We start from the raw sequence: 24,697 nt of genomic DNA on the forward strand, positions 1-24,697 counted from the left end.
AGCTCCACCTGAGAAGTGAGCAGACTGGTGTCTGGGAAGTGTCACAGGGTAAGTGACCTTGAATTGGGTCTTAAGGATGAGTTGGAGATTGCCAGGAACGCTAAGAGGGATGGACCTTCCAGACAGAGGGAACAGTGTATGCAGAGGCGTTGGGTGGGGGTTAGGGAATGACAGCAGGTGGAATCATCTGCTGCAGGATTGAGGAGAACAACAAGAAATAAGGCCAGAGAGTGAAGAAGGTTACACATGGGAAGGACCTTGTAAGGCAGTTCTAGGGAGCTCATTCTCTATTCTGAAGGCCGTTAAAGGATTTTAAGCAGGACAATGTCGAATTCACAGTTGCATTTTAGATGGACCATTCTGACAGGGTGGAGGAGGAATTGGAGGGGAAAGATTATCAATGGTTCTTAACTTTTTAGGGATAATGGACTCCTTTGGGAATCTGATAAGAAGCTATGCTCCTGTCCTCCAAAAATACATTTAAAATATCTGGAGATTCCTAAAGGTGATCTTCGGGAATACAGTAAATAGATGTTAGCAGAATATTAGAAGATTGAGTACTCAGTGGATTGTGAGAATTGATGGAAAAGGTGGTATGCATGGTGACACCTCAGTTTCTAGTTTGAGTGAATAGTTAGATATGTGGGTCTGGAGAGCTCAAAGGAGTAGTTTGGCAGGAGATAGGGATTTAGGAGTATTTTCCATTTGCTTGGGAGTTAAAACAATGGATGTGACCGAAATTGCCCAATGAAAGTATTTAAAGTGAGGGGGTGGTAGGAGAACAAGTCCTTTACTCAGGATACCCGCATTTAAGGTGTGAGCAGGAAAGAGGATCCAGGCAAGAAAACTAAAAGGTATCAAAGATGCTTTGTGTCCGTTTTACCTGCTGAGAACAGACACAGCCTAGGGAGGAAAGAAACTTCTTTGCCATCCTTGCTGAGACTTTGTCATTGGTTATACCATTCCTAGTTTCACTCTTCTCCTGTGTCATGTGAGCATTGTTCTTTAGCAAGAAGCCTACTCAGCTGGGTCCACTTTTGTCAACGTTGGTGTTTCTGGGTAGAGGGCAGTCTTACTGGTTCAGGTAACCCAAGGGTGCTTGGTATGGAAATCTTGTTGGCCTGGTTATTCTTTCGTTTCTCTCCAGCCCTCAGAGTGGCATCTTCAGAGGCACATTGGTGTCCTAGAGAAAGTTTGGGCTTCAGTACCAGATATCTGAATGATTCATGTAAGCTCTGTTACTGACTAGATGTGTGATCTTGAGTAAGTGACTTAAAGTCTCTGAATTTCAGTTTTCTCATCTGTAACGTAGTAATAACAATACCCATCTTATAGGGTTGTTAGAATGATTAGAGATAATCGTATATATATTTAAAGCACAGTGACATTTAATGCAGAATTTCTCTATGGAGGTGGGTTTTAGCAAAGTGTAAAGCAGGAAGCCTGCCTGGGAGGTATTGAGCAACTTACCACTCAAGGGGTACTAACAGCTGAGATGTCTGCCCATCATGGATTCTGTAAAGGGGATTCTTGCCATGGGTCATTGGATTATCTGGCCTCCAATGCCGCCGTGTGATTTCTAATGTTCTTGAAGCTCTAGGCTCACTATCAGAGCAAGTAATGTTCTTTTGTTTTGTTTTGTTTTTTTGTTTTTGAGACAGAGTTTCGCTCTTATTGCCCAGACTGGAGTGCAATGGCACGATCTTGGCTCATTGTAACCTCTGCCTCCTGGGTTCAAGTGATTCTCCTGCCTCAGCCTCCCAAGTAGCTGGGATTATAGGTACCACCACCACGCCCGGCTAATTTTATTTTATTTTATTTTACTAGTATTTTTAGTAGAGATGGAGTTTCACCATGTTGGCCAGGCTGGACTCTTACTCCAGACCTCAGGTGATCCACCTGCCTCAGCCTCCCAAAGTGCTGGGATTACAGGCGTAAGCCACTGCACCCAACGTAATATTCTTAAAAGAAGTGGGATTTGAATTGGGCTTTGGAGGATGAAAATGACGGGGAAAAAGAAAAAAGCAGAGGGCACAGCTTAGAATGTCTGTGAGATGGAATAAATGTGGAGAGAAGTATGAGGATCCTGGCTGTTCCTCTGCCAACCTATTCCCTGATCTCGACCACATTCCTTTCAGTGCCTTGAGCCCTACCCATACCCACTCCAGGAGTGTTCCACTTGTGGCTGGCTGATGGGTGGGGGCCCTAATCCTCAGATGGAGGAGGTAATAAATTAGTGGTAACAGTAAACAAGTCGCCCAGCCCGGGATGCTGCTGGCTGCTTATAATTAACTGTTATAAACATTGAGTGTCTGGGGCTGTCAGAAATGCAAGCAAGCATTTTGAGTGCCTCTCATATGTACAATTAAAACAATAAAACACGGCAGAAATGCAGCCAGAGCGGGCTATAAATCAGCTTCTCTTCTCAGCTCCAAGTGGCAGCTGAATAAAGATGAGTGGGGCAGAAGCTGGGTTGGCATAGGGCCCTTCTGGGGGTAGAGGACCTGGACCAACCCCACCAGCCTGAGTGCCCCCTTCCTACAGCTCCAGGGTCTGCAGGGCCTGGCCTGCTCCAGCTGACCTCCCCATCTCTGTGTCTTCAGATGGGCGACAGGACGGTGCAAGCCGGCACATCACAAACCAGTGGACAAGTGCCCTGGAGTTCAGGAGATGGCTAGGACTCCCTGCTGGCGGTAATGGAACTGCTCTGTATAATATTTCTCCCCCTCCCCAGTACATGCCAAGGATGGTCTCATCTGACTATCTTTTTTACTCAGTATAAGTTAACTACCCAGCACCCACTGTGTGCCCAGCCTAACCCAAGCATAGCAGAGAGAATGCATGCCCTTGGAGAGCAAAAACTCAGCTGAGAATAATAAGGCTCCCAAGGAAATAAGAATCCCCTAGAGAGCTTGTTAACACAGGTTCCTGGACCCTCTGCCCTCAGATTCTGATTGAGTATGTCTGGGGTGGGACCTGAGGTTTTGCATTTCTAATAGGCTCCTACCCTTTGGAAAACATGATCTAGACTACAGGTATTAGTTGTGGTCTTGTGCTTGAACTGCTTAAAAAACTCGTCTGGGCCTTCACCTCCCTACTAGAGATCTTATTTTGCCACTTTAAGCTTCACTCCTAGAGAGGCTGTGTGTTTAAGCTATGGTATTATATGTGTGCAGAACACTTAATAACTCTGACACCTGGAGTGATTTTCTATACCTGCCAGAGGCACTGTCTCCTTATTTGTAAAAGAAAGGTTATTGGGAGACTTAGAGGTAGTATGGTACATTTACCCCTAACCTAAACCCTAGAACATAGAAGAAATTCTGTGAATGTAAACCTCTGTTTCTACATCCTCCTCCTCATTATACTCTTAACGGAATGTCAGTCTTTGACACAGCCTTCCAAACGCTTTTCTCTGGTAGCAAACTATTACCCTCAAAGAGCCAAATAGTATTTAGAGTCCAAGGAATGGCTTAGCCATTACCAAATTGTGTGACCTTGGCAATTCTTTTTTGCTCTCTGAGCTTGATTTTCTCATCTATAGAGAATAATATTTCCTACACCATAGGCTTATTGTAAGGCCCAAATTGGAGGACATATGAAAGCGCTTGAGAAAATACAAGGCATTATGCAAATATAAGGTGCTTGCAAGAACAGTAATTAGTAATAATAAAAAGATATTACCAAGACAGTATTTGACAAAGGGTCCAGTCAGAGGTACAGATAGCAAGGACTGTCAGAGCTTAGAGAAGAGAATCTCTGGCTGAAGACGTCAAGGAAATAAAATGACATTTGAGCCTCAAAGTATCGGAAGGTTTTGGACAGCTGTATGGAGGGTTGACAGGTGGGTGCAATTGAATGTGAGTAGAGAAGGGGTGTGCTATATTCAAAACATACAGAGTGGTCGAATGTGGTGGCTCATGCCTATAAATCCCAAGACTTTGGGAGGCTGAAGCAGAAGGATTGCTCGAACCCAGGAGTTCAAGACCAGCCTGGGCAACATTGTGAGACCTCGTCTCTACACAACTTTTATTTTATTTTATTTTATTTTATTTTATTTTATTTTTTTATTTTATTTTATTTTATTTTAATTTTTTATTTTATTTTGAGATAGAGTCTTGCTGTGCCCCCCAGGCTGGAGTACAGTGGCATGATTCTCAGCTCACTGCAACCTCCGCCCCTGTGTTCAAGCAGTTCCCTATGCCTCAACTCCTGGGTAGTGGGATTACAGGCGTGGTGCCACCATCATGCCCGGCAACTTTTTTGTATTTTAAGTAACATGGGGTTTCACCATGTTGCCCAGGCTGGTCTTGAACTCCTGAGCTCAGGCGATCTGCCTGCCTCGGCTCCCAAAGTGTCAGGGCGTAATGAGCCACCATGCCCTGAACAATATAAAATATATATTTTTTTTTTTAAATTTTTTTTATTTTATTTTTTTTGAGAGCGGCGTCTCGGCTCTGTCCCGCCCAGGCTGGAGATAGCAGTGGCCGGATCTCAGCTCACGCAAGCTCCGCCCTCCCGGGTTTACGCCATTCTCCTGCCTCAGTCCGAGTAGCTGGGACTACAGGCGCCTGCCACCTCGCCCGGCTAGTTTTTTGTATTTTTCAGTAGAGAACGGGGTTGTCACCGTGTTTATGCCAGGATGGTCTCGATCTCCTGACCTCGTGATCCGCCCGTCTCGGCCTCCCAAGTCTGGGATTACAGGCTTGAGCCACCGCGCCCGGCCCCAATATATTTTTTTTAATTAGCCAGGTATGTGCCTGTGGTCCCAGCTACTCAGGAGGATTGGTCCCAGCTACTGAGACAGGAGGATTGCCTGAGCCCAGGAAGTCAAGGCTGTAGTAAGCCATGGTCACGCCACTGCACTCCAGCCTGGGTGATAGAGCAAAACCGTGTCTCAAAAAACAAAAAAACCACTCAGATATGAGAAACAGAAAAATTATGTTTCACGCTGGTAGGTGAACATGTTAGGGTGAAGCATGCACACAGCAGAAGATTCATCTTAGAGAGTAATGAGCAATAAAGATGCAACATTAGTAGAGTAGGGCCAGATCAAGACTCTTGGACTTTATCCTTTAGACAGAGAAAAGCCTTGAAGGTCCTAAAGGAGAGGGCACTGCAGGAATTGATGCCTTTCAGGATAGAGAAACAGGGAGGTGATAATGAGATGACGATGATGATAGCTGCAAGGGTAGCAGATAATATTGATTGATACTTACTTTGTATTCACAGTAACCCTATAATATAGGTAGTAACCCTATAATAAAGGAAACTGAGGCAGAGTGAGGATGTCAAATGCCAGCAGAACTATCTCCTGCTCTTGTATAAGACCCAACAACCATATCAGCCTGCATGTGCCCCCAGCTTAGTCAGCTCAGATCTCTGGCTTGTCCAAAGGCTTGGGAATCTGCCAGGCCAAAAGCTGTGTGGGCAATTTATTATTTTTAATAATGTCACAGCCCCTTCCTCATCCTTGTCCAGGCTCACTCAGAGCCTTGTCACACTCCAGGGCCAATGTTTCTACATGTCGTTTCTCCATAGTTCTGGTTCTGGCCACCATAGAGTTACCAGGATACATTTTGGCCAACTACATGATTAAATGAATCAGCCAGTTAGGTTGATTATTTCTATCCTTTTAGCCCTCCAAACTCTGTGTGTGTGTGTATATATATCTATCTGTGTCCTAGGAGAGAGAGATAGACTAGTTGACATGTTTTATTAAACAGAACAAATTCGATGTATTTGTAAAAATAAGAAAAAATAGGATTGGGTGGCAAAGAACTAGTCTTACGATTTTTAACTGATTTACATATTTTGTGTATAAATATTTTTTCATCAAAAGTTCCAAATCAGGGATGGGTCCCACACACCACACAAAATATATTAGAGACATTTATATGGATAGCAGGAAGGGAGACAGAGAGCTGAAATTTTCCAGGCACCTAGTGATTGATAGGGGCTGAGGCTCCCCCTGACGCTTTATTGAGTTTCCGATGATTATCTCTCGCTGAGACATTTTTTACAGATGACGGTCGAGCTGTCACAATGGACCATGGGGGAAAAAAACCCAACAATAATAACACTTTAATCTTTTTACTGCACTGCTCCCTAGTATCTCAGATTCATCTTCCCTGACGCACGCAGTTCATTATTCTGCCCCTCCCTGGATGGGAAATAAAGGAAAATATATATATATGTAGACACACTTAGCCACATACATACACACACAGACTATATAAAAGAGACCACCTCAGAACCAGAGAGGGGCAGAATTTATTGTTCTTTTTGCAAGTATTGAGGTTTATTAGTAGAGATGCTGGGTTGGCTTGGAATTGGCTATTAATTACAGCATTTTGTATTTGTTTTTTATTGCGAGTTTTTAACATCTTGAAGAAAAGGCAGAGGAGAGGCAAGCAGGTGTAGAGATGGGGAACACAGAGGAACCAAGTTTGACCAACCGAGTAGGATATCTGCCGAGAGGCAAAGAGCCGCCACCTTCTTCTTATTGCCAGCCTTGCCCCAGAGAATCCCTGGAGCTCGAAGAATGCTGCTTTGGATAGGATGGGGGTGGGAGAGGAGGGGGAAGAGGGTGACCTCAGGGTACTTACAGGACAAATCTAAGGGAATCTAGATACTTGTGAGCATGTCACTACTCTGAGAGTTAGGAGAGGTAGGAAGTAGAGGAGGTTAAAACAGAGTTTTGATGGGTCTGTAGATAACCGAGTAACAGATTCTTAAGTTTGCCCCACCTTATGAATTTGGTGATGTGAAGGTGAGATGTGGGCTCTGGAAAGCACTCCCTGGGTCTGCACTAAAAAGAAGGGTCCTGAGCCAGAGAGGATGCTGCACTGACTGTCATGGCCACAGGCAGGGACAATAGCCTGTCTTCTTCAAGTTCCTTGCCATCCTTCCTGGTCTACCCCTTCCCTTTCATGGAGGTGAGAGAAAATGGGCTTGGGGTTGCTGTGGGAAGGCTGCCCTTGAGGTGTCTCCAGTGGAATAAGTATTGTTGACACAGTCTTTAATTCATCAACTCTATTCTGAGCCCCGATGCTACACTAGAATGGGGTGACAATGAGGTGAGGTCCTATTCCTAAGGAGAAAACTTCCAGTCCATGGGCAGAAACCATGATGTCTGTGAGAATCATTTTCAAGTAGGGGATGGTCCTCCAGCCGTCGGCCAGCCTAGGTGACCATGAGTGCCTTCTCTATATAAAGGATGAAGACATGTTGAAGACACAGTGTGTGTCCATCAAGAACCTGTTTCCTGCCTGGGGAGACAAGCTTAACATCTGTTTACTTCTGAAGTGTTTGTTAAGCAACCTGCCATGCTTAACAGAATACACATGAAACAATCTGAGAACAACAAGACTATGTAAAAGGAAATGTTGACTAATTTGATGTAAACAGAAGGCATAGAGGAAAGGGAGATCAGTGAAAATCAAGATGCTTGAATTGTAAAGTGTTGAGTAAAATGTACATAAGTAAGAGAAAGCATAATAAAGCCATGTAATCACTTAGAGAAAAAGAGTTACAAGCCTTGGAGTTGAACTTTCCAGCTCAGTCAGTGACTGCCAGTGTGACTTTATAAGATACATAACTTCTCTAAGTGTCAGTTTCTTCATTTATTGTATGGGAATAATAATGTAACAGCCTAGTAGGGTTCTTGTGAGAATAGTCGTAAAGTTCCTGGCACAGTACCTGGGCACATAGTGAGTGTTCAATAAATGGAACCATTATTTTCTTACTGTTCTGTTGTATATTTACTTATCTGAGTATTGGAGGAAGACTCTTAGTTGTGGGATGTTAGCCTTCAGGACTCACCTGTGACTCTCCACTAGAATGAAATGGGCCGCACTAGTATGGAATGAGCCTGACATATTCTACAGTGTTAGTGTTAGAGGTGATTCTGGCCAGTATTGGAATGACATCAGGAAGAGGAAAGGATACAATAATAAATTTATTACCATTTATTGAGTCCTTACTACATGCCAGGCAATATGCTTATCTTCTTCCATATATTTTTTAACCTGACAGCTTTATTAAGATTTAATTTACATACTACACAATTCACCATTTGTTTTTATGGAGTGTGAATTATGTATCAGTAAAAAAAAGAAAGAAAATGAATGATATAAGAGCTTTAAATAGAAAAGCTTCTCTTCCCGTCCTCTCACACCTCACTAGATTTCCTACCTCATTTCTTTTTTTAAAAAATTTTGTATCAAATCTATTTTAATTTCAACTTTTATTTTAGATTCAGGGCCTACATGTGCAGGTTTGTTACCTGGGTATATTGCATGATGCTGGGGTTTGGGGTATAATTGATCCCATCACCCAGGTACTAGACATAGTATCCAATAGTTTTTCAACCCTTGCCTCCTTCATCCTTCCCTGCTCTAAGAGTCCCTGATGTCTATTGTTGCCATCTTTATGTCCATGAGTACCCATTGTTTAGCTTCCACTTATAAGTGAGAACATGTAGGCTGGGCACAATGGCTCACGCCTGTAATCCCAGCACTTTGGGAGAGCATGCAGGCTGGACACAGTGGCTCATGCCTGTAATCCCAGCACTTTGGTAGGCCGAAGCAGGTGGATCACTTGAGGTCAGGAGTTCAAGACCAGCCTGGCCAACATGGCAAAACTCCAACTCTACTAAAAGTATAAAAATTATCCGGGTGTGGTTGTGCGAGTAGCCTGTAGTTCCAGCTACTCGGGAGGCTGAGGCACGAGAATCACTTGAATCTAGGGGGCAGAGGTTGCAGTGAGCCTAGATTGTGTCACTACACTCCATCCTGGGCGACAGAGAGAGACTCCATCTCAAAAAATTAATAATAAGTGAGAACATGCAGTATTTGGTTTTCTGTTCTTGTGTTAATTTGCTTAGGATGATGGCTTCCAGCTGCATCCATGTTGCTGCAAAGGACATGATTTCATTCTTTTTTGTGGCTGTGTAGTATTCCATGTAGTATCCCATGGAATAGTACCATGTTTTCCTTATTCCATCCACCATGGATGGGCACCTAGATTGATTCTGTGTCTTTGCTGTTGTGAATAGTGCTGTGATGAACATATGAGTACATGTTTCTTTTTGGTAGAACAATTTGTTTTCTTTTGGATATATACCCAGTAATGAGATTGCTGGGTTGAATGGTAGTTCTAAGTTCTCTGGGAGATCTCCAAACCGCTTTCCACAGTGGCTGAACTAATTTACATTCCCTCCAACAGTGTATAAGCATTCTCTTTTCTCTACAGCCTCACCAATAAGAGCCATTCTGACTGGTGTGAGATGGTATCTCATTGTGGTTTTGATTTGCATTTCTCTGATGATTAATGATGTTGAACATTTTTTCATATGTTTGTTGGTTGCTTGTATGTCTTCTTTTGAGAAGTGTCCTTCTCTTTTGCCCATTTTGTAAATGGGATTTATTTTTTGCTTGTTGAGTTAACTTCCTTATAGCTTCTTGGCTAGGTGTTGTGGTTCACACCTGTAATCCCAGCATTTTGGGAGGCCGAGGCAGGTGGATCACCTGTGGTCAGACGTTCAAGACCAGCCTGGCCAACATGGTGAAACCCTGTTTTAGAAAACAGGGTTTTCTAAAAATACAAAAATTAGCCTCATGTGGTGGTACATGCCTGTAATCCCAGCTATGTGGGAGGCTGAGGCAGAAGACTCACTTGAGCCTGGGAGGCGGAAGTTGCAGTGAGCCAAGGTCACACCATTGTACTCCAGCCTGGGTGACAAAGTGAGACTCTATCTCAAAACAAAACAAAACAGACAAAAATCCCACATAAGTTCCTTATAGATTCTGGATATTAGACCATTGTCAGACACATAGTTTGCAAATATTTTCTCCCATTCTATAAGTTGTCTGTTTACTCTGTTGATAGTTTGTTTTGCTGTGCAGGAGCTCTTTCATTTAATTAGGTCCCATTTGTCAATTTTTGTTCTTGTCACAGTTGCTTTTGAGGACCTAGTAATAAATTCTTTGCCAAGGCTGATGTCCCAAAGGGTATTTCCTAGGTTTTCTTCTAGGATTTTTATAGTTTTAGGTTTTGCACTTAAATCTTTAATCCATCTTGAGTTGATTTTTGTATGTGGTGAGAGGTAGAGGTCCAGCTTCATTCTTCTGCATGTGGATAGCCAGTTATCCCAGCACCATTTATTGAATAGGGAATCCTTTCCCTGTTGCTTATATTTGTTGACCTCGTTGAAGATCAGTTGGGTATAGGTGTGTGGCTTTATTTCTGGGTTCTCTATTCTGTTCCATTGGTGTGTGTGTCTGTTTTTGTACAGTACCATGCTGTTTTGGTTACTGTAGCCTTGTAGTATAGTTTGAAGTCAGGTAATCTGATACCTTTGGCTTTGTTCTTTTTGCTTAGGATTGCTGTGGCTGTTTGGGCTCTTTTTTGGTTCTATATGCACTTCATCATTTAGAGTATATAACTCAATGGTTTATATAGTATATTCACAAGAGTTGTGCAAACTATCATGACAATTAATTTTAGAACATTTTTATCATGCCATAAAGAGACCTCATATTCATTATCAGTCACTCTCCATTTCTCCTCAACTATTACCAGCCCCTGGCAACCAGTAATTACTTTCTGTCTCCATAGATTTGCCTAATCTGGACATTAAATATAAATTGAATCTTATTTGATTTTTTGAGACAGGGTCTTGTTCTGTCCTCCAGGCTGGAGTGCAATGGTGTGATCATGGCTCACTACAGCATTGACTTCCTGGGTTTAAGGGATCCTCCACCTCGGCCTCCTGAGTTGCTGGGACCACAGGCATGCGCCACCACAGCCCCCGGCTAATTTTTAAAATTTTTTGTAGAGATGGAGTCTCTCCACGTTGCCCAGCCTGGTGTTGAACTCCTGGGCTCAAGCGATCCTCCTGCCTCAGCTTCACAATGTGCTGGGATTACAGGTATAAGCCACCACGCCCAGCCTCATTGTGGTTTTGATTTGCACTTTCCTGATGGCCAGTGATATTGAGCATCTGTTCATGTGCTCTTTGGCCATTTGTATGTCTTATTTGGAGAAATGTCTATTCCAATCCTTTGTCCATTTTTTAAGTTAGGTTTGCCATTGACTCTTGTGAGGTAGGTGATATCTCTGTTTTGGAGATGAAGAAACTGAATCTCACAGATGTTCATAAAGTCACACAGTCAGTTTTGCTTTCCAGACTTGCAGACTCCAGCCCCCATGGTCTTTCTAATACACGTTGCTGCCTGCTGAGGATTCACACTGGTGTCACCAGGGTCCTCTATGTGGCAGGAACGGAGGAGGAAAGGAAAAAGGTGGGAAGGAAAATCTGTTTGAAGGCTGGGTGCAGTGAGTGGCTCATGCCTGTTATCTTAGCACTTTGGGAGACTGTGGCAGGAGGACCACTTGAGCCCAGGAGTTTGAGACTAGCCTAGGCAACATAGAGAGACTCCATCTCTATATATATTTTATTTAATAAAAAAATGTTTCTTGGCCAGGCGCAGTGGCTCACACCTGTAATCCCAGCACTTTGGGAAGCCAAGGCAGGTGGATCATCTGAGGTTGGGAGTTCAAGACCAGCCTGGCTAACATGGTGAAACCACATCTCTACTAAAAATACAAAATTAGCTGGGCATGGTGGCGTGTGCCTGTAATCCCAGCTACTCAGGAGGCTGAGGCAGGAGAATCACTTGAACCTGGGAGGCGGAGGTTGGTGAGCCAGATTGTGCCATTGCACTCCAGTCTGGGTGTCAAGAGTGAGACTCCATCTCAAAAAAATAAATAAACAGAAAGTAATTGGAATACACTTCATACTGAAGCTCTTTACGCTTTTTTTTTAGTTTGAATGGTGGTGGAAAAGATGAAAATGATGAGATGAAGTAACTGATCCAAGTTGGAAAGTCGGAGACCTTTCTGGTGGGTTGTAGACAACTCGCTCACATACACACACATTGTAGATGCCATTCCTGAGCAGTGGCAAGAAGGGGCAAGTGCTCTGCTTCTAACTGGTGCCGCGATGTCTCAGCAGGGTTTTAATTTGTGTAGTCTTCAGTGAGAGGAAGCTGAGAGGCCAGAGGCTTCTTCCTAGAGACTCTTGATAAGAAGTTAGCTTAGTCCCTGAGCTTCAGGTTGTATCATTCGACCCTGAGTTATGTAAGGCTTGGGCCTATGGGCATTGGCAGAAGCTGCACAGTACAGAAGATAGAGCAGAGGCCATGGAGCCACTCAGACTTAGGGTCTAGTCCTAGCCTACCACTGACCAGCATTGCAAGTTGAGCAGGCCACCTAACCTCTTTAAGCCTGTATTTCCTCATCTGTTCAATAGAGATGATAGTACTTAAACTGTCGGCCCTACATGGATTGTCATGAGGATGAGGGAATGATTGCCTTGAAGTGCTCCCTACACTTTAAAACATGATACAAACATAAGGGGTTCTTCTCTTATTTGTCTTATTAGTCATAGAGGTTCCCTCTCATGGAAACATGTTCACATCTTTAAAGGCAAGGGTACTGCTAGACATTCCATAACATTAGATGGCACCGGCTCTTGGGAGTGGCCAGTAGAGGCCAAGAGGGACTCAAAGCTAGGATTGCCTTCCCCTGCAGAAGTGAACAGTAAATAAAGCTTTTGTTATCTAGAGACCACTGCAGGATTTTAACGAGGGTTCGGCTGTCAAAAAGAAACTGCTGAGTGACACCCAGTGAAACAGATGGCTTTTTAACTCAGAACTCCATTCTCATGCCTCACTAGTGCCCTCCCACCTCCCTTCTCTCACTCTCCTACCCCTCCCTCCCTCCTCCCTTCCTTTTTTCTTTTCTTTTTCTTTTTTCTTTCTTTCTTTTTTTTTTTTTTTTTTTTTTTTGAGGACAGGTCTGGCTCTGTCGCCCAGGCATGGAGGCAAGTGGCATGATTTGGCTTCACTGCAACCTCTGCCTCCCTGGCTCAAGTGATCCTCTACCTCAGCCTCCCGAGTAGCTCGGGAACTACAGGCACTGCGCCACCTACGCCCAGCTAATTTTTGTGTAGAGTTGGTGTTTCGCCATGTTGCCCAAGGTGGTCTCAAACTTCTGAGCTCAAGTGATCTGCCCTCCTTGGCCTCCTAAAGTTCTGGGATTACAGGCGTGAGCCACTGTGCCCACCTCACTGTGCCTTTCTGACAGGAGAAGTATATGCAGGATTCCTCAAATGAAGCCTTTTTTCACAGGAAAAAAATACACTTTTGGAAGCCCATGATGAGATAATAACGAACATTTATTGAGAGCTACTATATGCTAGGCACTGTACCCAGCCCCTTTATTCATAGTGTCTCATTTAATCCTTACAACCTCCCATGAAGGCGCTACTGTTATTATCCCCACATATAGATAAAGGAGCCTGGCACAGAGAGGTTCAGTAAATTGCCCAAGATTACACAGTCAGTAAGTTCAGAACTGGGATTGAAACATAAGTGGTCTGACTCCAGAGCCCCACCAAATACTGCTGACTGGTATTACTTTTATTTTTATTGTTCCAAAACCAAAGATAATATTAAGACCTTGTTTATGTTTTATGTATTTATTTGTTGATTCAACAAGTATTTGTCGAGCACATACTTACGGCCATACACTGCTGGGCAATGGAGAAGGTAGTCACACTTCCTGTCTTCATTGAGTTTTTTGTCTAGTGGGGAATTGTCAAGTAAGCAGGTGCTTGCAATAGAATGTAATAAATACTAGAATTAGGAGATGCCTAAGGTGCTAGAGGAGCTCTTAGGAGCAATAACTACCTCAAACGTAGGAGGAATCACTGGAGAAAGTGACTTCTAATCAGAGGCCTAGCGGTGTACTGGAGTTAGCCAAGTGAAGTAATGGGAGAGGGGAAGATGTTCCAGGTAGTAGAATAGTATTTACAAAAGCTCAGAGACAAGAAAGAGCATTAGAAAGGTGATGATGAGAGATGAGACCTAGGTGAGCAGTGAGCCTCCTCTGGACATTCCTTATTAGCTGGACTATGACACCAGCACTCTCCTGACGTTTGCGCCAGAATAGCCCCAGCTGTGTTCCTGAAGTTCGTCTGCTGTTTATGGTAAGCACCCTGGGTATAGCTCTGTCATAGCACGTGTGAAATTGTATTATCATTTGTCTGCTCAGTGGTCTGATTCTTGCATTAGGATGTTAGCTTCTGAAAGTCAGGAACTGTGTCTTATTTATTATTATATCTCCAGGAACTACCACCATGCATTGGTGCTCATTAAATGTTGTTTGTTGAATAAGTGATGTGTTTTCTTTGTAAAATGGATTACACCTTTCTTGCTTCCTTGAGCCAACTATCACTTTTTGTCAGGTTCATCATTATATCCAGCAGTTAATGTCGTATGTGGCAGTTCAGTGATGCCCTTAGGGTCTTTTGAGGTGCTGTACTCTGAATTCCTTTTTCAGCTTTTCATTGTCCTGTTCTTTTCCCTGCCTGCCTGGCCAATGCTTGATTGTAATCAATCTGCTTGGTTCTGTAGCATCCTCCCTGGCCTTCTTATTTCCTTCTCCTAATCTGCAGTGGACTGGAAATAAGATCACCTAGCATGATTTGATAAGACTGTAACTAAGGGCTAGTAATCTCTGACTGAGGTCCTAAAGGGATCTCTTATGGGAAAAGTGTAGATGCCATTGCACGTGGGACTTGTATGTTAGAGGCCTTTTAACTTCCTGTTCTTCCTGCTCCAGGAAAGGTCAGATAACACTCCTGGGGCAGGAGCAGGGGGTTCATCAGTCTGGAGAGGCCATGTCAGTAGTAGAAGGCTCATTGACCACTGATTCTATAAACCACAAGAAACTGTTGTCTGTTTTCCAGCTGCACATTCCACCAACTTTATTTTGGCCAAATATTTGAAATGCTTCCATCCACACTAGCTTATTTGAGTGCTAGCTACAAACCTTAGACCATTTTCTATTAAGGGCAAATTCTGCAGAGAGTGTGTTTGCACCTTCACCCAAACAGGAAAACAGGATGGAATAAGAGCCAAGGCTGGGACCAGGACATCTGGGCTCTACTTCTTTCTTGGTCTCTGATTTCCTCATTTGGAAACTGAGGGTGACATTATGATATGTGAGAAAGAGTGAGGACAACCACTTATTAGCTATGTGACCTCTGAGCCTCCGTTTCCTCATCTATAAAATGGGAATAATAATTACCTACTATGTAAGGTAATTATGAGAATTAAGTAAGATTAACTGTGTCAAGTGACCATGTCAGGTATAGAGTAGAAGGTCAGTGAGTGAAATCTATTAGTATGGCCAGGTGCAATGGCTCATGCCTATAATCCCGGCTCTTTGGGAGGCTGAGGCGAGTAGATCACTTGAGGTCAGGATTTCGAGACGAGCCTGGCCAACATGGCGAAACCCCATCTCTACTAAAAATACAAAAATTAGCCAGATGTGGTGTCAGGCGCCTGTAATCCCAGCTACTCAGGAGGCTAAGGCAGAGAAACCTTGAACCCAGGTAGGGGCTGCAGTAAGCCAGATGGTACCACTGCCCTCCAGCCTGGGTGACAGATCAAAACTCCATTAAAAAAAAAATCTATTAGTATTAGGAAGAGGCATGGCAGTCTTCTGGCTGTTGGAACTTTATATAGGATGTTGAGTATTGCGCGGTGGGGAGAAGCATAGACTCCATTCCAAGACCACTTGAAAAAGAATGGTTTAGGAATTGTCTGGTGCTTTTGACTATATAGGTAAGGTTGCCTCTTGACTGAGTGTATCCCTTTATCCAGTGAGAGGTAAGAGGAACCTGTCCTCTGCAGATCCTGTGCTGTGGACTCAAGGAGAAGAGAAGTACAGGTAGTCAGGACCCAAATTCTACCCCTACAAACTCAGCTCAGGAGGGAATGTAAGACAGTTGCCTGGATAACTTCCACATGGGGGCTAGAAAGAAGCTCCGTCGCCTGAGCAGGGGAGAGAGTGCTCTGTGGGGTCTCATTTCCCAAGGGAGGGCCCCAGAGGTGGGGTAACGTTCTAATTTATTGTCCAAACTGGAACTGTCTATAACAACAGACGAAAACCAGGACCACCCTGGGTAAACGGTGTGTGAACTCACCCAACCCAGAGAGTCTTGGAAAAGTGATGGACTGGTTTTGTATTATTTTGTATCAAATCAGAGTGAGAAGATCACAAATATTAGCACTAGAGTGAGCCTGGGGGATTTTGGTTCTTTGACCACATGAAATGCTTGTTCTTCTTTCAAAAAAAAGTTTACATTTTTTTTGAAATGTAATTATTATTAAGGGTAAAAATGCAGATTACAAAATTGCATTCACAGTAAATTCCAATGTTGTAGGGGATACACACACACATGAAATTTGGAAGAACATATATCAAAATCTGACATGTAGTTTCTCAAGTCACTGAGATATCGGTCCCTTTTCTTCTTTGTACTTTTCTCTGATTTTAAAAATTTAATTGCTTTTATAAATTTTTTAAGTTTTAAAAAATTAAAACCACTTACTTACTAGAATGTAAACATTTTCAGAGCAGAGAGGTGTATTAACCTTCTGCTAAAACAGCCTCTGTCTGCTGTCCCACTCTTCCCTTATCCTACCCCAACCTGTTTTCTTTACCTGCATAACTTCTCTTCATCCTTTAAGACTCCTGTCTTCTGGGATCCTCTCTTCATGCCCAAGTTGAGCTAAACTCTCCTGTGGCATTCTGGTATATTCTTCTGTTATACCTGTAACAGAGCATTTATCTCAAACAGTTCTATAAACATATGGTTATTGTCTGCCTCCCTCATCAGTTAGGTCAGCGACCTTATCTGATCTATTTCATGTCCCCAGGATGAATCCTAACACATAACAGATGTCAGTAAACACTGTGGAACTAACTGGCCTCTGTTTTGCCTCTTCTTACCCAGCACAGGTGGCCAGGAACATAGTAGGTGCCATTTTATGCTTAGTGAGTAGGTAGGTGAGTGAGTGAGTGAGTGAGTGAGTGAATTAAAATGCCACGAGAAAACAGGTGAGATTGGTGACTCATGCTGTCATTGCTAATGGAAGGGTTTGTGTTGCTGTCTCCCCAGTCCTGATCACCCGAGAGGATGACTTCAACAACCGGCTGAACAACCGCGCCAGTTTCAAGGGCTGCACGGCCTTGCACTATGCTGTCCTTGCTGATGACTACCGCACTGTCAAGGAGCTGCTTGATGGAGGTGAGAACAGAGGTGGAGGAAGGGTGGGGTGGGGGAGGTGGAGGAGGAGTGCAGTGGGGTTTGGCAGGGGGAGAGAGTACTTGGCAGCCTCTCTATTCTGGAAATAACATACTTCCCCAGAGCCCTGTTATCCTCCCAGAGCTAGGGATGCCTCGAGAGCAGCTTTGCTTGCTGCGAGTGGCAGTGCACACATGTGGTTTGCCCTCCTGTGGCTGATGTGTGTTCTCTGCCTATATGTGTGTGTGATGCACCATGCCATCCTGCCTGTGTATGCTATGAGAGTTTTTTGGATTGCTGCTACCTCTAAAAGTGTTCTCTCTTCTCCCCCATGACCTCCAAAGCAGAGCTAATGAAACAAAGGAGAGGCTCTTTAAATCCCTACTAACCCAGGTCACAAAGACACCCTCTTTGGTCCCACCCCAGTCTCAGGCCCCTTTCATTACTCTGGGTCATGGCACCCTATTCTTTTCCGTCATTACAGTTGTCACAACCTGAAATTGTTTTTGTTTGTTCAATAGCCTTCTCCCTAGCTTGTCTCTGAGCTTCTAAAAGGCGAGAACCGTGGCTGACTGGTTCAAGTGTCCCCAGCATCTACTATAGTACTTGGCACTTAGTAATCACTGAATAAATATTTGTTGAATAATGAATACCCTCCCTATGGAGAACATCAGTTAATTGGAGGGACAATATATGCCATCCCCAGACTCAGGCTGGGCAAGTCCTGTCCAAGTCTGGTAGTGTTACCTTCCAGACACATCCCAGTCACTTTGTTTCCCACTTCCTTATGTCCCACTCCGGCCTCTCCTTGGGAGAGGGTGGGAAGCAACTTGCCAGGATGTGTGGGGCACAGACCCCTGAGTGAGTGCACAGTACATGACTGCCTGTTCATGCCCCCTCTGCTGCTTTTTGAGGGCCAGGGATCCCTCTCTTGGGGCTAGACCCCAGGGTCTTCCTTGTTGGGATCATTCTTCATAGAACCTGAGCACTGGAAAGGTCCTCAAAGGTCCCTGGGCCACTCTGATGATTGCCTGCCTCTCTGCCAGCAGAACCCTCTCCAACAGCTGGCTAGCTGACATTTTTCAGAGACAGAAGGAACCCTCCTTCTTCCCCAGAGAGTTAATCCCATTTTACTTCATCCTTGACTGGTTGAAACATCTTTTTTTTTTTTTTTTTTTTTTTTTTGAGACATGGAGTTTTGCTTTTGTTGCCCAGGCTGGAGTACAATGGCACAATCTCGGCTCACCACAACCTCCGCCTCCCGGGTTCAAGCAATTCTCCTACCTCAGTCTCCCAAGTAGCTGGGATTACAGGCATGTGCCACCACACTTGGCTAATTTTGTATTTTTAGTAGAGACAGGGTTTCTCCACGTTGGTCTTGAACTCCCAACCTCAGGTGATCCACCCACCTCAGCCTCCCAAAGTGCTGGGTTTACAGGCGTGAGCCACTGCGCCCGGCGTGGTTGAAACATCTTTTTAATGAGCTGTAGTCTTCTTTGTAACTTATGGCAACTGTCTTTTGCTACCTAATCACTTTTCCAAATACCAGTCTTCAAAGAAAGTTCTTTTAGTCCCAGAGCTTTTGCCTCCGCAGGCTCAGCATCCCCAGATCATCTTCTGATTGGCTTCTGGGGACTTCCCAGGAACATATAATCTTGCCACTTTCTGTCAGCCACAGCCATGCTAGCTTAAAACCCAGGCCTGGCCTGTATCCCCAAGCCTACAAGGGACCTGCCCCAGAGCAGCCAGAATATGCTTTGGTCTGGGGCACAGCCACTGAAGGGCAGGACTACTTGTGGATGTGGCAGCAGTGCTTGGGATGACTGATGCTTCTGCAGCGAGAACTTGCTGCTCTCAGAAGCAGAGACTTAGAAAACGTCCCCAAGCAGAATGCTTCTTCCTTTGTCCGTTGGAAAGCTCTGTGGCAAGACATTTGTAGCTAAGATTTGGAGTGTTCACCAAGGACGTTCTCTCTGCCGTGCCTTAAAATCAGTCAATACTCGCAGCTATTGTCCAGTAGTTTACATTCTCTGCTTCCCCCAACCCCCAGACAGAGAATTCACTTTATAAGGAGCCCCTCTTCTAGCCTTCTAGATCGAACACCTTTGAAATGAAAAGATGAGGGCCTTTTATGAAACTCCCTCTGTCCTCACCCCCCAGGCCAAGGCTGGCCCTTTGAGCCGTTCCAGGGCCATGGTTCCTGCCTGTTGACTTGGAACAGATGCCCTTAGCCCCCACCTTTACATTTCTCCCACCTGCCTTTTTAGCCAGCATCCATTTACACCCCCTGCCCTAGCCTCCCAGCCTCAAGGGCCAAAACCGTTAACCCACTATTTCTCCCTCCCAACCCTGAACAAGTTGCCGTCACTCAGGGCTGGCAGGCTGCTAACTTCTGACCTCCCTTCCCCCTGACCTCCCTTGGTCTGCCTGTGTGTGTGACCAGCCAACCGAGAGGCAGGATCCTGCTCTATCATTCTAGGGGCTGTTGCCAGTAATATTTCCAGAGTCTTTTGACCTCACCTGACCCTCTCCAAAGGGTTTCAGGAAAGGCAAGGAAGCCTACCTTCCTGCCCATCTGGCTGGCCTTTTTTTTTTTTTTTTTTGAGACAGAGTTTTGCTGTTATTGCCCAGGCTGGAGTGCGGTGGCACGATCTCGGCTCACTGCAACCTCCACCTTCAAGCAATTCTCTTACCTCCAGCCTCCCAAGTAGCTGGGATTACAGGCGTGTGCCACCACACCCAGCTAATTTTGTGTTTTTTTAGTGGATGTGGGGTTTCTCCATGTTGATCAGGCTGGGTCTCAAACTCCCAACCTCAGGTGATCCGCCCGCCTGGGCCTCCCAAAGTGCTGGGATTACAGGCATGAGCCACCGCACCCAGCCCCATCTGGTTTTCTTAGGCTGTGCTTGCCACCAGCTTTGCTGCAGTAACTAAAGGGAGATTCTGTGAGATCCAAAGCAGGCCTAAATACAGAGGCCAGCCTGTGCTCACAGGACCCACACAGAACAGTTAAATTACTTAGTCCTCTAGGATTTAGGGTCCCTAGACCTTAGAGGGTTAGAGCTAGAAGAGTCAGCTGCTCTTGCTGTCTGACCAGAAGTCCCCATTTGAGCTGGGAGGAGGTTCAGACAGAAGCATCAGGCTGATAATGTGGAAAGCTCTCTGGCCCATTAGAAGGTGGCATGGAGTAATAGAAAAGGAACCTTAGGCTTCAGAATCAGGCCAACCTAGGTTTGAATCCCAGGTCACCCACCTATTAGCTGTGTTGCCTTGGACATGTTTCCTTAATTCTCTAAGCCTCAGTTTTCGTACATCTAAAATAACACCTGTTTCACAAGGATAGCATGAGGATTGGTGGTATTTTTTATGAAAGCCCCTGGCAGGCACATGGTAGGTGCCCTGTTATAAGTAGTAATCGTTGTGACATGTGTAAAGAACTCAAACTCTCATTCTGGCAGCTGTAATTCCATTCCTCCCCAATAGGGAACCTTTACTCCTACCTTAAGGCCTCTTAATTCTGTCTCTACCTACAACATTCCTATCCTGCCTAAAGTGCCATCATGTTCCCTCTTTTGTTATCTGAATCCTCAGACTCTTCAAGGCCTCCCTCTCTTAGGAAGCCTTTCTTGGTCGTCTGGTCTACTCTGATACTTCCTCCTCCAAACTTGTATAGCGTTGTACAGCTTAGCACAGACTGCTTAACATCGCCTCATTTTCAGGAGATGCTGTGGCATAGTGAAAAAGAAACAAGCTTTGAAGTCAGACCTGGGTTTAAATCTCAGCCCTGTCAAGTGACCCTCGGCAAGACACTTGCCATCTCTGAGACCATGGGCCTCAGGGAATCCTAAGACAGATCAGGCAAACTGTCACTGACCCTGAGAGGCTCTCACACTGTCAGAGGAGACAGATGTGGAAACAGGCCATGATAATGGGGTAGGTGCTCTGACAGGTGACTGGACAAGGGACTCTGGGGACGAACGGGGGAAATGCTGTATTCTGCCTGGTAATCAGAGAGGTGGAATCAGTTACAGAAAACTTCCCAGAGGAGGGCGTGCTTAAGCCTTATCAGGAAGGATAATGGGAGTTTGCTAGAGTTCTCCAGAAGGGTTTTGAGTTAACTAGTACCAGTCTTCTACTCTCCACCACCACAGAAAAGTACAGAGACCCGTTTTTTTTTTACCTTGGAAGATGCTGCTTTTGCCTGTGTTGATGGCTTATCAGCAGGAAGGCTCTGCTTCAGCACTTTAATGCAGGTGTGGTTGGAGGGAGGGAGGAAGGTGGGGAAGAGGCAGTAGGACTAGAAAGAGGAGTGATCAGGGAAGGTGGCTGGAGTCTCATACTTCAAGTTCCTGAAGATGACTCATCTTGATATTTCCAGGACCGTTAAGTTGCTTTGGCAACCAGGTCCTTTCAGGAATGTGATCCCACTGGCAGATCCATCTTCCTAAAACATATCTGTAATCATGGCAGTTTTTCTTGACCAAGATTCTTCCAGAGAATTGAGCCCTCATTCTCCAAGGCATCCATTGTACACAGGAATTAACATCTCTTCCAGGCATCTAAAATGGTACTAGCTATATATATACACCTTTGGAAGCATTGAGAAAATCACGAGTCAAATATTTTTTTGTATATGCTTCAAAGGAGAACCCCCAGCTAAGAGAGGTTGCAAGGGAAGGGCATGAATATTGGAGTCAGGATCTTGGGACCAGCCCTGCCGTTTAATAGCTATGTGATCTAGGGCAAATTACTGACTGTTCTGAAGTTCTTTTTCCTCATCTGGAAATGGGGGTGTTGCCACCTACCTCCTAAGGATTTGTAAGGATTAGGACATATGTACTTCTACAGAGTAGGTACTTTTTGTATAGTCTCTGTTATTATTAACTTTAGAAACACTCAGTGCTCACTCGTTTAAAAAAAAAAAAATCCTAACCATACTAATGTTTTTAACTGGTTTTAGAGTTGCTCTAGTCTGACCCTCGCCTACCTTTTCCCCCATTGGAGCCCTAATACTCCAGCTACACTGTGTTCCCACCTTGGTGCCTTTGTTCTCGCAGTTCGTTCGGCCTGTCTTTTCACTTTAAGACCATTTCTCATGCCGGTGGAATTCTTTTTACCAGTCAGTCCCCAGTCTCATGCCACCTTCCTTCTGAAATCTTTCCTGTTCTCTGGATTTGGGTCCAGTCTCACTTACTAGACCAAGGTAGATGAAGGCCAGGCCTGTGTCTTTTTTTGTCTCCATCTCCTTTGCTACAATGCCCTGCATGTGGTTTAGTATGTTTTTGGATTGGATGCACTGATAAATCTCCAAAACCACTGTAGGTTTTCTTTTAGGAATTGTGATGCTTTACTTTTTGGTCTACTCTTTGCTGATCCCCTTCCCTGACTCTTTAATTTCCTAATGTGTCTGACTTTTTAGAGCTTCACTTATGAGCCACCTCCTCCTGGCTACCTTCCTTCTCCTTATAGTCATAATACCACTACCTTTTCAGTCACTGGTGCTCTCATTTCAGAAACACTTGGGCTTTAATGAAACCTAATACTTCCCCTGGGGCCTCTCTTAGCCTCCTTCACACCTACTTTAGTGAATCCTCCTTGCCCCATCTCCAAGTCTGTGCTCAATTATCAGTGTTAACCAGCCGTCATCAAATGAGTCCTTAAATTCCCCACCATCCCTGCCTGAGGCAAAGATCCTTTCCAGTGGGGCCATCACCTTTAACAGCCTCTTGGCTTGTTGTCAAGACCCAAAACTTAGAGTTCCACTTCTTGTTCCACTTCACTGTCTGTCCATCTGGTGGCACTGCCTGATGTGGAGGGAATCAGCTCTGCCTCAGGCTGTCTGTCCTCTGTTGAAGCTCCACACTCTGATTCCCTCCAGCAATACAGAGAAGGGGAATGAGCACTGGGTGAAGTATCAGATGTTCTGGCTCTGCCACCAATAAATCCTTTCACCTTTAGGCACATCCTTTCTCCTCCTCAGTAAAATAAAGAAGTTAGGATAGCAGATCCCAAGGACGCCTTCCAGCTCCAGCATTCTTTCACTTACCAAACACTTACTGAGCATCTCTGCTGCCACAAGCCCTGCCCTAGGCACCAAGGAAACAAAGATGATCCAGACATGATTTTTGCACTTCAGTAACTCACAGTTCGGTGAGAAAACCAGACATTTTAACCAAGAATTGCTATCTGGTGTATTAATGGAGATCTGTAGAAGGTGCTGTGAGATCACAAAGAAAAGACCTTTTAAATCTTGAAGAGGGCAGGGAAAGCATGATGTAGGAGATGGTGTTCACACCAAGTCTTGAGGGATGAATGCAAGTGTACAGGTGGATGAGGTAGGAAGGCGGAGGGAGCAGCATGTTCAAAGGCATGGAGTATGAAGCAGCATACTTTACTCAGAATATTGCAGGTAGTTCAGAAGAGCTGGAGGGTATCAGAGGGCAAGAAAGCTGGAGCTGATATTGAAGGTCACTAATGTAAGCTATGCTGAGAAGACTGGATTTATCCTGCAATGGAAAATCATTAAGATTTAGAGGAGGACTAGGATAGGCTTTATGTTTAATGTGAAAGATGATTTAGGCATTTCTAAAATGTTTATCAGTAGCTGAATGGATGAATAAATTGTGGGATGGTCACACAATGGAATAATATATAATGGGATTGAGTGAACTCTTGCTCTGTACTATAGCACAAACTCACATCAGGTCACAAGCCAAACATAGAAGAGTGCTTACTGTATGCCTGCATTTAAAGTCCAAAATAGAGAAGACTAATCAATGGCATAAGAAGTCAAGGTAGTGCTTAACCTTGAGAGTGTGGGTAGTGACTGGGAGAGGCCATGAGGGGATCTCTGGGATGCTGTAATGTTATTTCTTTATGTAGATGCTGGTTATGTGGGTGTGTCCATTTTGTGAAAATTGAGTTGTATCTTTATGTACTTTTTGCGCTTTTCTTTATATGTTACACTTGAAACAGGTTTAAAAAAATGAGGGGAGGCTGGGCACACTGTCTCATGTCTGTAATCCCAGCACTTTGGGAGGCTGAGGTGGGTGGATCACCTGAGGTCAGGAGTTCAAGACCAGCCTGGCCAACATGGTGAAACCGCGTCTCTACTAAAAATACAAAAATTAGCCAGGCATGATAGCAGGTGCCTGTAATCCCAGCTACTTGAGAGGCTGAGGCAGGAGAATCACTTGAACCCGAGAGGTGGAGGTTGCAGTGAGCTGAGATCATGCCATTGCACTCCAGCCTGGGCAACAAGAGCAAAACTCCGATTCAAAGAGGAAAAGAAAGGTTATATTTTTAAAGGCATGCAAAATATAGCCCCAAATTTGTCATTAATTTCTATAGACATAAAATTACTCTAACTAGTTGCTATAAAAGTTTCCAGATACTTACTGTTTGTATTTATCCCATCAAAAACTGGCGGCAAAGTTCACTCTCTGGCACCAATACACAGACTACCCTTAAAACATCACTGCTCTGCTGGTACTCCCAGGCAGAAAGGGGAGACAAAGGAGCAAAATAGAGCCT

The 24,697-nt window shown here is 44.5% G+C and overlaps 1 protein-coding gene and 1 long non-coding RNA gene across 3 annotated transcripts in view; one reads left to right on the forward strand and one right to left on the reverse strand.

The window, feature by feature from the left end:
• Positions 1-24,697, forward strand: part of CLPB (ClpB family mitochondrial disaggregase) — a 148,416-nt gene that overhangs the window by 64,307 nt on the left and 59,412 nt on the right. The window contains exons 5-6 of one of the 2 annotated variants that reach the window (XM_017894472.1): positions 2,604-2,693; positions 17,039-17,167. In XM_017894472.1, coding sequence (XP_017749961.1) covers positions 2,604-2,693; positions 17,039-17,167 — 219 coding nt within the window. The remainder of the gene's footprint in view (positions 1-2,603; positions 2,694-17,038; positions 17,168-24,697) is intronic. The other variant, XM_017894473.1, reaches the window with a different exon arrangement.
• LOC108543773 (uncharacterized) lies at positions 872-24,697 on the reverse strand. The gene is made up of 3 exons (XR_001889667.1): positions 24,563-24,697; positions 16,581-16,690; positions 872-1,183 (listed from the first exon to the last, which is right to left on the reverse strand). It is a non-coding gene; the product is annotated as an uncharacterized LOC108543773 (long non-coding RNA).

This window comes from Rhinopithecus bieti, unplaced genomic scaffold (assembly GCF_001698545.2).
Source record: "Rhinopithecus bieti isolate Rb0 unplaced genomic scaffold, ASM169854v2 scaffold_21412, whole genome shotgun sequence".
In the NCBI taxonomy this organism is placed as follows: domain Eukaryota; kingdom Metazoa; phylum Chordata; class Mammalia; order Primates; family Cercopithecidae; genus Rhinopithecus; species Rhinopithecus bieti.